At 35.2% G+C, this 16,746-nt stretch overlaps 1 protein-coding gene across 2 annotated transcripts in view; it reads right to left on the reverse strand.

The window, feature by feature from the left end:
• EXOC2 (exocyst complex component 2) overlaps positions 1-16,746 on the reverse strand; it is a 295,982-nt gene that overhangs the window by 190,897 nt on the left and 88,339 nt on the right. For both annotated transcript variants that reach the window (XM_044257816.1, XM_044257809.1), the window contains exon 7: positions 881-961. In XM_044257816.1, the coding sequence (XP_044113751.1) occupies positions 881-961 (81 nt within the window). The remainder of the gene's footprint in view (positions 1-880; positions 962-16,746) is intronic.

Consider the following 16,746-nt stretch of genomic DNA (forward strand, 5'->3'; position numbering starts at 1 on the left):
GTTATTTTAAGCTGCTAATATATATTTTTTAAAGATTTTATTCATTTATTTGACAGAGAGATCACAAGTAGGCAGAGAGACAGGCAGAGAGAGAAGGGGAAGCAGGCTCCCCGCTGAACAGAGAGCCCGATGCGGGGCTTGATCCCAGGACCCTGGGATCATAACCTGAGCCAAAGGCAGAGGCTTAACCCACTGAGCCACCCAGGTGCCCCTAAGCTGGTAATATTAAAAGAGAAATTGATTCATCTGATGAGTTTCTTCCAGATCATTAGGATCAGTAGCTGAGAACTAGAATGTCAGGAGGAAAAAAAAAAGATATAAGGCAAGTGGATGGGACCCAAAAGTTTGTATATATCAGGTTTTATTGACATACAATTTTTACAAAATGTCTCACAGTTAGTAATACTCTTAAAGATGAAGCTGCCGTAAATTCACTTTGGAAAAAGACATGATATAGATAAATCAATGACATGTAAGTATCTGTCATTCCAGGAGCTGATAATATTTGCTTAAAACTGTTAGATATATGAAGATAAGTTTCAGGGTTCTGGTTAATGACAATCCTGGCTATTGCTTCAGCACTTTTCTCTCTTTGATAATGTTACTTATATACCAGTCTCTTTTACAGTAGCAAGTTTTACTTCTTAGAGGCATTTGGGCTTATTTTTCAAATTATGATTTCTTATAAATAAAATGCAAACAAAACAGAATGTTCATTTTCAATGTTTTTATTCCCCTTTTATATTTATTAAATCATTACTATTTAGAAATAAATATTAAAATGCAACTCACTGCCTGTTCTGTGAAACCAATTCCAAGAACTATATTAAAGCTTATTATAAAGTCCATAAATAGTTTTGGGTAGTAGGACAAAACTTACTGTTCAGAACATTCTCCAGTTTTTGCGTCATGGATCCTTCTACTTTTTCCGTTCCATCCGCTTCTAGTTTCTGATGGATAGCTAGAAAAAACATCTAGTTAAAGTGTGTGCTATTTTAGTGGGTGGGAAGGCATTACATCAAAATGACATTTTTAAACAACTTTAAAAAATGGTCATATTATTTTCACTGCTGGAAAGAAGCACAAACATGCAAAAACTCTGCAAAGTAAGCAGGAGACACCAGTCTATGTTACTCATAGTTTAGTACTATTAAAATAGTACAATAATACATATACTCAATCATCTGAGCATCAAGGTTGAGTGGTTAAAAACAAACTAAAAAAGAAAAGTGAGACGTATGTAACTAATATCTTTGATATTTGGCCATAGGAAAGTCATTTTTATTTCTCAGTTTCACCATCTGCAAAAGAGAAGTACTAGTATTTGAAGTATACCAACTTCAAAATATTCCATTTCAGCCTTGGACACAACATGGCAAAATACATACTATTCATGTTCTCTCCATTTCTTTTATTATTTCCTTGGAAGTTCACAAGAACTATCTGGTAACATCTACCAATATATCAATTTGTGGATATACAAATTATATTGGAGTTTTTGTTATTATTGACACGTCTGCATGGTTCTGATAAACATTATTTAAAAATCACTTAAAAATTTATATTTAAAAAATGTTTTACCTACTGTAGAGTAGGTTTTAAACAGAGCAAATCAGGCTTACCTAAGTGAAGCACTAAGAAAATTTTCAAAATGAAATGACCAAATATAATTTCAAATTCAAAATTCTGACATAATAAAAATTTAAAAAACTACCAAAGCAAACATTAATTGAGCCATGACCATAAATTAAGCACAATGATAAATTTCTAATGCATATTGCTCATCTGGTAAGAAGTCAATGATGTATGTTCTAATATTATTTCTATTTCAAGAGAAGAAAGAAGAAGGCTGAGGGAAATTGAACAAGTTGACCAATATCACAAAGCCAAATCCCGAATTTGAACTCATGCTGTCTGATCCCACAACAAAAAACTTCACCCTATATTGCCTGTATTGCGTAGGCAAGCAACTTAACTTGGCTAAGACTGTTTTTCACATCTGTAGAATGAAAATAATATACTTATTATGTTAGTTGGGAACTGCATTCAGTTGCAAATGATACCTCTCTCTAAAATAATGGCTGCTAAACACCCAGGATTTTATTGTTTCACATAACTTCGTTTAGCACAATTTCAAATATAAGATGTATATAACTCCATGGCTTTACAGCCAGTACAATGAAATTAATGTCACTCTGATATAACTATTCTCCAACATTCAAAAAGAATGTCAAACTCTTCTTAAAAGGATTTTACAGATTCTGCATCAACCCATCAGTCATGAGTGGCAGATTTATTCGGGGGTGGGGGGGTGTGGTCTGCTTAAGCAAAAAAGAAAAACTTGTTTTTACTTTATTACGTACACATCATTAGTATTTGATATAGTGTTCCATAATTAATTGTTTGCATATAACACCCAGTGCTCCATCCAAAACATGCCCTCCTTAATCAATCACAATTTTGTTTCCTTTGACTCACTGATTAGAAAATCCTGGGTAAAAGTCAGTGCTCAAATGCACTATAAAAATATTCTCAATGCATAATAACATCTACATTTCTGCTTCTTATAATTACTTTCTAATTTTAGTCCTGCCCTTTTTTAATACCTTTCTTTTAGAGCAATTTCAAATTTTGTTTGAAATTTATAAACAGACTGCTTCTTTATTAGAGAAACACATTCAAAGAAAGAAAAAGAAATACATTTGGGGGGAAAAAAAAGTCTGCCAGTATATTCTTAATTGTCTTGGTTGACTCACAAGTAAAAAAAAAAAAAAAAGTTCTTTGTTTAATGTTTCAAATTTGGATTATGTGGTGATAGTGACATAAAATGTTTCCACATATCAAAATTAAATTTAACTTGAACTTGTTACATTAAATGGAAAATAACTTCCCTATCTTTAAAGAAAGGAGATAAAAATGCCCAAATATAAAAAAGCTAAACTAAAAACACTGCTCACACTATTCATTTAAATGCTGGTGTAATTTTCTGACAATCTTGCTGCAAAAGAACGTGGGGCACACATTCCATATTACGGGAGCATTGCATAAGTTTCTTCCATGGCAATAAGACATTGCATCTTATAGAGCCCTTCTTCAAATGTTGCTTTCTAAGTTAAAATCATTAAAGGAAATCAGGCAGTCACATTTCTATTGCTGGTAAAACCCATCACTGATCAGCAGGTCAAAACGAGGTAAACCTAGCTCCCCTCAGCTCAGTTTACAGCTCTTTTTTGCTGACAAAGCAGCTTCCTGCCACCCATCTCCACCACAGCAGAGTCACTGTCAAGCTGTCAGCCAAGCATGAGGACCAAGAGACACAGGGATCTGATAAAGGCAATCCTATTTTCCAGAAAATTAAACCAAATAACTAAATGTCTGGTTCCTTGACCTTTTATTTTCTCTAAAAACATTTTTAAATAGTAAAACTCAATAAGCAACTTGGTACATGATCACAGGTTTGTTATTGTTTCTAATCTATTAAAACTTAAATATGTGAAGCAGTTGAACACCATAAAATTGTATTTGAGAAACCAAAAAAGTATGAATATAAAAGTTCTATTTAAAGAAAAATCAGAATTATAGAAAGACTGCCTGTTGATTCACTGAAATTGTTTTATTTATCTCTAATTAAATATGGACATCAGATTTGCAGATTTCAATTAAAAATTTCAAAGTATTTGTCTACACATTTATACAATGCCATTATTAAATGAGGCACTAAGAAATGACATGTGTGTATAGGCAATGTCTTATAAGGATTTATGTCAGGTACACTGTGATCCATATACTCTAACCACTATATATTACTACTAGTCTAAGAGACAGGAATACTCAAACTAGGTCAGAGACTAGAAAACTATTTCTATAAAGAACCACACAGTAAATATTTTAGGCTTTGTGGGCCACATAGGGCCTCTATCACATATTCTACTTCTCTCTTTTTTTTTTCTTCCCCAAATAAACCTTGAAAAACACAGCCATCTTTAGCTCCTGGACTGTACAAAGATGGGCTATGGCCTAATTTGGCCTATATGCTAAACTCTGAAAACAATACTTACTAAAATAGAAGACTAAGAAGAGTCAGAATAAGGTGTCTTAAAAATTTAAATCTGGGGACACCTGGGTGGCTCAGTCAGTTAAGCTGCTGCCTTCAGCTCAGGTCATGATCCCAGGGTCCTGGGATCAAGTCCCACATCAGGCTCCTTGCTTGGCAGGGAGCCTGCTTCTCTTTCCACCTCTGCCTGCCACTCTGCCTCCTTGTGCGCTCTCTTTCTCTCTGTCTCTCTTTCGCAAATAAATAAATAAATAAGTAAATAAAATCTTTTAAAAAAATTTAAATCTGTAGAAAGCTTTTCAAACATTTAATTCCTACTTCTTATTCTACCAAATTTTTAAGAGAGTGACAAAATTTTATAAATTACATTGAAATAGGTTAGGTAACCTATGAATCCTTTCCTCAGTTATATTGAAAAAAAACAATAAATAATCAAATAATTACAACTATTACATAAAACACTAAAGGGTATAAAGGATTCTCTATTAGAGAATTGGATCCTTTATAACCACATCTGCGTAAAACCTTTATATATCAGTAGACACAACAGAATGTGCCAAAAAATCAGTTATGGCTTACAATGCCTCAAGGAGCAGCAATAAAAGTAACATGAGAAAAAAGGTCAATTGTACATTGAACAACATGTGTTATTTACTCTGCTCTGGTCTCTTTTCTCAGGTACTCTTTAGTATAACATAAATAAAAGTAATTCATACCATTTGGGTCCATAACTGTTCTTAAAAGAAGCAAGTGATTAATGCTGGACTCGTCAATAAAAAGAATGAGATCAGTCAATTGATTAAGCTCAAGGAGCAGTCAGGGAAATGATCACCAAAACAAAAGTGATGATCAGAAGGCACTGAGGAACTGAAGAAAGCCTTTAATGATATGAAAAGCTCCACAAACATCACCATGGCCTGCCAGAACTCATTTGAACAGTAAATGATAAGAAACTATGGCTTATCAAGACTTCAAGGAATGAAGAGAATGGCAGAATGACTGCCAAAGAAAAGTAACACAAGTTGCTGGGAATATTTTAGCAGGATATAGTAAAGTAATAACTACAATAAACACACTGAGGTCAACACTGGCAGATAAGTTATATCAGGCATACCTATCAAGCTTTAATTACAATATTTATGGATATACACAGGGAAAAAGCAAACTGACAATAGCTTAAAAATTTAAAGATACATAAAAGCCATACTGTCTACCTGACCAGGATGGATGGAAAAACGCCCTTGGATGCAAATGAAACAGTCCTTTCAAGGAGAACACAGATGATATCAAAAAAGCAGAGAATGGTGTTTATTTATACTCTGTCATCTCTATTGAGCCTAGTTCTGACAAGAAACATCTAATTTTTTATCTTCAGGACTATAACTCTGCTCTCCCATTTTTCTTACCTTTAACAACTCATTTCCCTTTCCAATCATTTACAGACCACATTTCCCAACATCCAGTATAGCAGGAAACAGAAGGAAACTAGTTGAGGCATACAAATACTGGGCAACTTAGCAGTGTACTGAAAACAGAAAAAATGCTGGGTACCACACAAGAAAGGAGAAAGAAAGGAGTAGCATTTTTACACAAGGTTATTCAGAAATAAACCATAAATGATATCTGACATAACAAAGCATTAAAAACTGAAGATATGAGTCTACAGATTCTAAAAGTTTATCAAGCATGGGGAAAATGAGTAAAGATAAGACCTACATTCTAATATATCCTGAAAAGGCATGTTTTGTTTTGTTTTTTTAATTCAAGTTGAAACAAATATATCTTTTTTTTTTCCAATTTATTTATTTTCAGAAAAACAGTATTCATTATTTTTTCAAAACAAATATATCTTTAAACCATTTAGGGAGAAAGGAAAACAATTCCTTTAATATTTTAATAAAGAATTACACTGGCTTAGGATTTCTCTCTATAACACTAAAAGACACTGGACCAATTCAGAAAACAATTCTCTTAATAGCCAAGAGGTTGTTCATGTATGAAAGCAAGAGACATTTCCAGACATGTAAGAATTCAAAAGCTCTAGCACAAAACATATACCCCACTCCTCAAAACAAAAATTCAAATATAGAAAAGATGAAATATAAAATGACTAGTAATAAAAATAAAGCCAATTTAGTGTATATGAATATATGGTAAATTTTAACTATGGTAAATACGTTATAAAATTAAATGCAAAAGACAAAAATAAATCTTAAAAACATAATAATAACATGAAAAAGAAAAGGTAAAATAAAATAGTAGCTAACGGGGCGCCTGGGTGGCTCAGTGGGTTAAGCCGCTGCCTTCGGCTCAGGTCATGATCTCGGGGTCCTGGGATCGAGTCCCGCATCGGGCTCTCTGCTCAGCAGGGAGCCTGCTTCCTCCTCCTTCTCTCTCTACCTGCCTCTCTGCCTACTTGTGATCTCTCTCTGTCAAATAAATAAATAAAATCTTAAAAAAAAAAATAGTAGCTAACTTCAGGTTAAATTAAGATCAGAAAAAAGGAAAGAGCCTAAGAAATAAAGATGCCCTGAACTACTGTCATACACAACAGGAGTCAAAGACAAGCTATGACAGAATTTAAAAATAAAAACATTTCTTCCAAATCTGGAAGATTTATAACCAACATGATGGTCTATATGGCACAAAGAGTAAAATGAAATCCAAAAAATATGATACAACAATAAAACAAAAGGATAAAAATGTCAGTTTGATAAATATACATAACTTAAATTCTTCTACTAAAAGGCAAAGACTCTCAAAATGGCATAAAAATACAAAAATCCTGCCATGCTGCTTACCAGTGAGATGCCAAAATCCAATTTCTAAAGGTTAAAAAGAATATGATGTAGAATATATTAGGCAAATGCATGCAAAAGGAAGAGTATGAAATATTAATGATATTGTGTAGTAAAGAATTTAATCTTGCCTCAAAAGAGTCTGCCCTTTGCCCTTAGGTCCTTGAGAGGTTACCACTAAGCTCTTTGAATTCTTACTTCATAAAAGTGTCTTTGTTTACATGGGGGCCTTGGGCCATGCCAGATAGTCTAACAATGTGATTTATAGTGAAGACTCGGGGTCACTCAGCATCAGCTCAACCTCCAGAGGGACTAGAGATGGAGGTCAGCCACTGGAACAGTCAATTATGTCTATGTGACAGAGATCCATTAAAAACTATGGATACTGGGGGCGCCTGGGTGGCTCAGTGGGTTAAGCATCTGCCTTCAGCTCAGGTCATGATCTCAGGGTCCTGGGATCGAGCCCCGCATTGGGCTCTCTGCTCAGCGGGGAGCCTGCTTCCCCCTCTCTCTCTGCCCACTTGTGATCTCTGTCTGTCAAATAAATAAATAAAATCTTTAAAAAAAAAACTATGGAAACCAAGGCTTGGATTCCCTGGATGGCAATACTCCATGTACACTGTCTCACATCATACCAGGAAAATCAATTCCATCCATGACTCAACTATGAGAAGGAAGCTTTCACTCCATGCACAGAATTTTTCTGCACTATGCCCTATGCATCTTTTCTCTTGCCTGATTCTAGTCTGTATCTTTTCACTAGAGTAAACCATCACTGTGAGAAAAACGGCCTTTAGTGAGTTCTGTGATTTCGTCTAACAAATTATCAAACTTGTACATGGTCTTGGGAATTACCCCTAATTTCACAACTATCATTATTACACTGTAATACCATAACAATATCAAGAGAATCCAAGCCACCAAAAGTTACCAAAAAAACATGTTTTACATATAATAAAAACTGGCAGAATCAAAGTGGATGGTTTCTCTGACATGTTTCCTATAAATAATCTAGATTTAAATAATGTAATCAGGCATTGATAATATATCAAACAGTGTGCCCTGATGAGAACATGCCCTCCCTTCCCATTTTTATCTTGGCACAGTTAGAGATGGATTGACATATATTTCTTTTCATGTTACACTGGACACTAACTTTAAAAATGAAATCCAGTACAAATTACTAGATCTAAGAGGAAAATTAAATTTTTAAATATTAAAAACACAAGAAAGGGCATCACTAAAGAATCAATATAAATAAAGGAAGTAGAACACAAATTGAATTGATAATAAAAAGGGCATATAACATGGATTATAAATGATTTTAAAATAATAATACAATGCTAAAAATGAAAATCTTGATGAAATAGAAAATTTCAGGGGAAAACCAAATCAAAATAAACAGATCATGGAGAGTAAAAATTTCAAAAATTAAAAAACGTATTTTCAAAAAATATATATACACATACACATGCAACTACCAAGTACCCATTCGACTGGAACCCACTTGATCCATCATAGTATCCTAAAGAAGGAACACACAGACACTAAAGGCCTCCTGATATAATGAAACAAAAAGTACTCACTACTACATATGATCAAAAACCAAATCTAATCTAATGTTCAAATAGTTAAGTCCAAGTAGTACAATGGAGAGTAAAATAAATTAAATGACACCATGAGGAAGTAATCAGTCAAATACAGAGTATGGGATATCCTATAGGACAAAGACCATTTCTTCAACAAATCAACTGCATGGGGGGAAAAAAAAGTCAAGGCAGCAAAGGTAAGGGGATTGTTCCAGTTTAAAAGAGTCTTAAGATACTTGAAAAAAAACAAATGAAAGGCCTGGATCTTATCTGAATCTTGATTTAGACAAACCAACAATTAAGAAAGTTGGAGAGTAACTGGGGGAAATTTGAATATGAAATGGGAATTAGATGATATTGAAGAATTACTGAAACTTTTTTGGTTGTGATAATGGCATTGTGGTTATATAGGTAAACGCCCTTATCTGGAAGGAAGCATACTTTAGTACATACTTAAGGGAAATATGCTGTTTTAGACTCACTGCTTGAGATCAGTAAAACAAAAACCAACCAATCTTACAAATCATCAAAGAAAAAAGTATGAAAAGATATTAATAACATAATTCTAGCTGGCAGTTTCAAAATATTAGCTTTTTCAGATTTCCAACCTGTAATTCCTAACCTACTTAACCCATCACACAGTACCTACATATATACACATATAGATCCATGTGCTTTTGTAGAACATAAACACCAAAGCTGACCAAAAAAGCATTTTAAAAAAAAAACTATAGATCAATTCCACTTAAGACAATAAGCAGAAGAGTTTCTGAAGAACTACTAATAAATCAAATGCTACAGTATATTAAAATAATTACCCAGAGGAATACTCTAAAGAATAAAGGAGGTATCTAGCATACACAACTATATATACACTATAACTCCAATTATACAATATGTACTCATATAAGCTAACAACAAAAAGACCAAAAGGAAATACATCAAAATGTTACTATCATTATCTCTACAATGGGATTACAAGTAGTCTTTATCATTTATCTATTTACTGTTTTTTGTAATACACATTTCATTTACATCAAAAATAGAAATATGAAATATGTGTGTCTAAACTTTTTGAATTTATTATTAAAATCACTTTCTATATGCCATAGAGTCACCTGCTCATGTGATTAAGCAGTTGGTCAGAATAATCTTTGTTAAACAGTAAGTTACCAATATACTTCTAGGGAAAATGTGATAGATAAATGATACAAGTTTAATGCACAAAATAAAAATTGAAATCTGTGGGCAGAAGACATGAACAGACACTTCTCCAATGAAGACATACAAATGGTTATCAGACACATGAAAAAATGTTTATCATCACTAGCCATCAGGGAGCTTCAAATTAAAACCACATTGAGAATACCACCTTACATCAGTTAGAATGGCCAAAATTAGCCAGACAGGAAACAATGTGTGTTGGAGAGGATGTGGAGAAAGGGAACCCTCTTACACTGTTGGTGGGAATGCAACTTGGTGCAGCCACTTTGGAGAACAGTGTGGAGATTCCTCAAGAAATTAAAAACAGAGCTTCCCTATGACCCTGCAATTGCACTACTGGGTATTTACCCCAAAGATACAGATGTAGTGAAAAGAAGGGCCATCTGTACCCCAATGTTCATAGCACCAATGGCCATGGTCGCCAAACTGTGGAAAGAACCAAGATGCCCTTCAACAGATGAATGGATAAGGAAGATGTTATCCATATACACTATGGAATATATTATGCCTCCATCAGAAAGGATGAATACCCAACTTTTGTATCAACATAGATGGGACTGGAAGAGATTATGCTGAGTAAAATAAGTCAAGCAGAGAGAGTCAATTATCATATGGTTTCACTTATTTGTGGAGCATAAGAAATAACAAGGAGGACATAGGGAGATGGAGAGAAGGCAGTTGAGGGAAATTGGAGGCGGAGGTGAACCATGAGAAACTATGGACTCTGAAAAACAATCTGAGGGTTTTGAAAGGGCAGGGGGTGGGAAGTTGGGTGAGCCTGGTGGTGGGTATTATGGAGGGCATGTATTGCGTGGAGCACTGGATGTGGTGCATAAACAATAAATTCTGGCACACTGAAAAGAAATTTAAAAAAAAATAAAAAATTAAAAAAAAAAAACAACTTGAAATCTGCCAGGATTGAAGCCATTTATAAAACTAACACCATAAATAAATATATGTTTATACAAAAACACATGTTAGAAAACAGAAAAAGCTAAACATGCATTTCTGTTAAGTGAAATAATTTTAATCACAATAATTTCTGAGAAATGCTAATCACATATGTCCAGTTATCATTTGCATAGCTACTAGCAAATTAATAATATATTTGATAATGCTAAACTCTGTTTATATATGCTCAGGTTTCTATTCTTAAACACAGTGACATTGATTATGTAGAACACCAATAAGCACAAAGAAAGAAAAGCAACCCTTCAAAAAATACAGAGCACAAATCATTCATCATCAAGATGAAGGAGAAGTAGGAGACCCTGTTTCAACCAGTCACCTAAAGTGAACTAAATATCTAACAGAACACTCTGAACACCCAGAAAATCAGCCTGAGATGTAACACTATACACTTCTGTATCTCTACGAGGACAGAAGACATCAGAGGAAAGGGTGAACCTTGTGTGGATCGTGGTAGATATATTCAGCTATACATCCCCTCAACCACCTCTCACCAAAATGACTAGGAGGAGGAACACCCAACAGAGGAAAAATTCAGAGAATGGGCCCTCTCATAAACAGTATGTCAGAAAGGGAATTCAGGGTAACAATTATCCAGGCAAAGGCTGGGTTGGAGAAAACCATTAGTGACAATATAGAATCTCTAAGGGTGGAAGTGAGAGCCAACCTGGCAGAAGTTAAAAATGCTATCAGTGAGATCCAATCTAATCTAAATATTCTAACAGCTAGGGTAACCAAGGCAGAAGATAGAATTAGTGATCTAGAGGACCAACTGATAAGGAAGAAGGAGGAGGAGAAGGCCTGGAACAAGCAGCATAGAAGCCATGAAAACAGAATTAGGGAAATAAATGACGCAATGAAATGTTCCAATGTCAGAATTATCGGGATCTCTGAGGGGGTGGAATAAGAGAAAAGACTAGAAAATAAAGCTGAACAAATCCTGGATGAAAATTTTCCCAATCTGAGGAATGGAACAAGCGTTCGGGTCCTAGAGGAAGAAAGTTAACCCCCCAAGATCAACGAATCTAGAAACACCTCTAGACACTTGATTGCAAAATTCAGGAACCATAAATTTAGACAAAATGTTCAAAGGGCAGCTAGGGAGAAGAGATTCCTTACATACAGAGGTAAGTCGATCAAAATAATGTCAGACCTGTCCACAGAAACCTGGTAAGCTTGAAAGGGCTGGCAAGACATATTCAGGCACTAAATGAAAAAAACAAAAAAAACAAAAAAAAAACCCATGTAGCCAAGAATACTTTATCAAACAAGGCTAACATTCAGAATAGAGGGTGAAATAAAGAGCTTCCAAGACCAGCAAGACCACCAAGCCAGCACTACAAGAAATATTAAGGGGGTTCTATAAAAGAAAAACGAACCCAAGAGTGACATAGAACCGAAATTTACAGAAACAATCTATAGACAAGGACTTCACAGGCAACATGATGTCAATTAAAACATATCGTTCAATAATCACTCTCAAGGTTAATGGCCTAAATGCTCTCATAAAATGGCACAGGGTTGCAGACTGGATAAAACAACAGGGGCGGTCCATATGCTACCTACAAGAGATACATTTGGAACCTAAAGATACATCCAGACTGAAAGTGAAGGGATGAAGAAGCATCTTTCATGCCAACAGGTCTCAAAAGAAAGTGGGGTAGCGATTCTTATATCAGATAAATTAGATTTTGAACTAAAGACTGTAGTCAGAGATAGAGAGGGACACTACCTCGTTCTTAAAGGGTCTATCCACCAAGAAGATCTAACAATTGTAATTATTGCACCCAATATGGGAGCAGCCAACTACATAAGCCAACTGTTAGTCATATTGGTATAATATATTAATAGTAGGGGATCTTTACACATCTCTCACAGTAACAGATCATCTAAGCAGAAAATCAATAAAGAAACAAGAGCATTGAATGACACATTGGACCAGATGGACCTCATAGATACAGACAGAACATTCCACCCTAAAACAACAGAATACTCATTATTCTCAAGTGCACATGGAACTTTCTCCAGAATAGACCACATACTGGGTCACAAATTAGGGCTCAACCGATACCAAAAGATTGAGATTATTCCCAGCATATTCTAAGACCACAATACTTTGAAACTGGAACTCAACCACAAGAAAAAGTTTGGAAGGAATTCAAACACTTGCAAGCTAAGGATCAACCTGCTCAAGAATGTTTGTATCAACCAGGAAATCAAAGAAGAACTTAAATAATTCATGGAACCCAATGAGAATGAAGACACATAGGTTCAAAACCTATGGGATACAACAAAAGCAGTCCTAATGGGGAAATACATAGTCATCCAAGCCTCACTCAAAAAAATTGAAAAATCCAGAATATACCAGCTCTCTTTACACCTTAAAGAACTGGAAAATCAATAACAAATTAAGTCAACTCCATGCACAAGAAGGGAAATAAACAAGATTAGAGGAGATATCAATAAATTAGAAACTAGAGATACAGCGGAACACATCAATGAAACTAGAAGCTGGTTCTTTAAAAGAATCAATAAGATCAATGAACCACTGGCCAAAGTAATCCAAAAGAAGAGAGAGAGGACCCAAATTAATAAAATTATGAAAGAAAAGGGAGAGATCACAACTAACACCAAAGAAATAGAAACAATCATCAGAAATTTTTATCAACAGTTATATGCCAATAAGTTAAGCAACCTGGAAGGAATAGACACATTCCTGGAAACCTATAAACTTCCAAAGCTGAAATAGAAAGAAACTGACAACGTGATTAGACCAGTATCTAGTAAAGAGATTGAAACAGTGATCAAAAACCTCCCAAAAGGGGCGCCTGGGTGGCTCAGTGGGATAAGCCTCTGCCTTCAGCTCAGGTCATGATCCCGGGGTCCTGGGATCGAGACCCGCATCGGGCTCTCTGCTCAGCAGGGAGCCTGCATCCCCCTCTCTCTGCCTGCTTCTCTGCCTACTTGTGATCTCTGTCTGTCAAATAAATAAATAAAATCTTAAACAAAAAAAAGAAAGAAAGAAATTCTAAAAGAAAAAAAAAAAACCTCCCAAAAAACAAGAGCCGAGGACCCGATGGATTCCCTAGGGAATTCTACCAACATTCAAAGAAGAAATAATACCATTGTCTTGAAGCTGTTTCAAAAAATAGAAACAGAAGGAAAGCTTCTAGACTCTTTCCATGAAGCCAGCATTACCCTGATCCACAAACTAGGCAAAGACCTGGTCAAAAAGGAGAATTGCAGACCAATATCCCTGATGAATATCTATGCCAAGATTCTCAACATGATCGTAGTTAATAGAATCCAACAGTACATTAAAAAGATTATCCATCATGACTAGGTGGGATTTATCCTTGGGTTGCCAAGATGGTTCAACGTTCACAAATCAATCAATGTGATAGAACAAATCAATGAGAGAAAAGAGAACCATATGGTACTCTCAACTGATGCAGAAAAAGCATTTGACAAAAGACAGCATCCGTTTCTAATCAAAACACTTTAAAGTACACTGACAGAGGGAACATTCCTCAATTTCATAAAAATCTGTCTATGAAAAACCCACAGTAAATATCATTCTCAGTTGGGAAAATCTGATACCCTTCCCTTTGAGATCAGGAACACGACAAGGATGTCTACTCTTGCCACTGTTGTTCAACACAGCACTAGAAGTCCTAGCAACAGCAATCAGACAACAAAAAGAAATAAAAGGTATTCAAATTGGTAAAGAAGTCAAACTCTCTCTCTTTGCAGATGACATAACACTTTATATAGAAAACCCAAAAGACTCCACCCCCAAACTACTAGAACTCATAGAGAAATTAAGTAATATAGCAGGACACAAAATTAATGTACAGAAATCAGTTGCCTTCTTATACACGAACAATGAAAATACAGAAAGGGAAATTAGAGAATCGATTCCATTTACTACAGCACCAAGAACCATAAGAGACCTTGGAATAAACCTAACCAAAGAGGTGAAAGATCTATACTTGAGGAACTACAGAACACTCATAAAAGAAATTTAAGAAGACACAAAAAGATAGAAAAGCATTCCATTTTCATGGATCAGAAGAATAAACATTGTTAAAATGTCTATACTGCTCAGCACATCTATTCTTTCAATGCCATCCTGATCAAAATTCCACCAGCAATTTTCTTTCTTTCTTTCTTTCTTTTTTTTTTTTTTAGACAGCTTCCACCAGCATTTTTCAAATAGCTGGAACAAACAATCCTAAAATTTGTATGGAACCAGAAGAGACCCCAAATTGCTAAGGAAATGTTGAAAAAGAAAAACAAAACTGGGGGCATTATGTTGCCTGACTTCAAGCTTTACTACAAAGCTGTAATCACCAAGACAGCATAGTACTGGCACAAAAACAGACCAATGGAACAGAGTAGAGGCCCAGATATGGACCCTCAACTCTATGGCCAAATAATCTTCAACAGAGCAGGAAAAAAATATACAATGAAAAAAAGACAATCTCTTCAGTAAATGATGCTGGGAAAATTGGACAGATATGTACAGAAGAATGCAACTCAACCATTCTCTTACACCATACACAAAGATAAACTCAAAAGGGATGAAAGACCTCACTGTAAGACAGGATTCCATCAAATTCTAGAAGATAACATAGGCATTAACCTCTTTTGACATCAGCCACAGCAACTTCTTTCAAGACAGGTCTCCAAAGGCAAGGGAAACAAAAGCAAAAATGACCTTTTGGGACTTCATCAAGATCAAAAGCTTCGCACAAAAAGGAAACAGTCAACAAAACAAAGAGGCAACTCATGGAATATTCACAAATATTGAGAATATAGGTTTCACAAATATTGAGAAGATATTCACAAATCACTAGAGATAAAGGGCTGATATTCAAGATCTATAAAGAACTCCTCAAACTCAACACTCAAAAAACAGATAATCATGTAAAAAAAATGGGCAGAACACATGAACAGACACTTCTCCAAAGAAGACATACAAATGGCTAACAAACACTTGAAAAAAATTTTCATCATTATTAACCATCAGGGAGATTCAATCCAAACCACACTGATTACCACCTTACACCAGTTAGAATGGCCAAAAATTAACAAGACAGTAAACAACAAGTGTTGGAGAGGATATGGAGAAAGGGGAACCCTCTTACACTGTTGTTGGGAATGCAAGATGGTGTAGCCACTTTGGAAAACAGTGTGGAGATTCCTTAAGAAATTAAAAACAGAGCTTTTCTATGACCCTGCAATTGCACTATTGGGTATTTACACCAAAGACACATATGCAGTGAAAAGAAGGGCCATCTGTACCCCAATGTTCATAGCACCAATGGCCACGGTCGCCAAACTGTGGAAAGAGCCAAGATGCCCTTCAACAGACGAATGGATAAAGAAGACATGGTCCATATATACAATGGAATATTATGCCTCCATCAGGAAGGATGAATACTCAACTTTTGTATCAACATATATGGGACTGAAGGAGATTATGCTGAATGAATTAAGTCAAGCAGAGAGAGTCAATTATCATATAGTTTCACTTACTTGTGGAGCATAAGGAATAACATGGAGGACATTGGGAGAAGAAGAGGAGAAGGGAGTTGGGGGAAATCGGAGGGGGAGACAAACCAGGAGAGACTGTGGAGGGGGAGATGAACCAGGAGAGACTGTGGACTCTGAGAAACAAACTGAGGGTTTTGGAGGGGAGGGGAGTGGGGGGTTGGGTGAGGTTTTGGAGGGGAGGGGAGTGGGGGGTTGGGTGAGCCTGGTGAAGGGTATTAAGGAGGGCAGGTATTGCATGGAGCACTGGATGTGATATATAAACAATGAATCTTGGAACGTTGAAAAAACAAAGTTTAAATTTAAAAATAAATAAATGAAACAAAAACAATAAAAAAATGTCTATACGTTAAGGAAACAAACTAATAATAAAAAAAAATTCTTACTGAAGTGAAGACAGTGTGGCCTCTTAGTATATACTTAAACTTATAGGTACTTACATATAGGTACTTAGTTACTATTTAAAGATACCTGTTTGTTTGGTTTTTTTCTTAAAAGAGGGTTTTTTTTTAAAGAGTTTTTAAAAAGAGTTGGGCTTTTATTAATATAGTTTACT

The sequence above is a fragment of the Neovison vison genome, chromosome 1 (assembly GCF_020171115.1).
Source record: "Neovison vison isolate M4711 chromosome 1, ASM_NN_V1, whole genome shotgun sequence".
NCBI lineage: Eukaryota > Metazoa > Chordata > Mammalia > Carnivora > Mustelidae > Neogale > Neogale vison.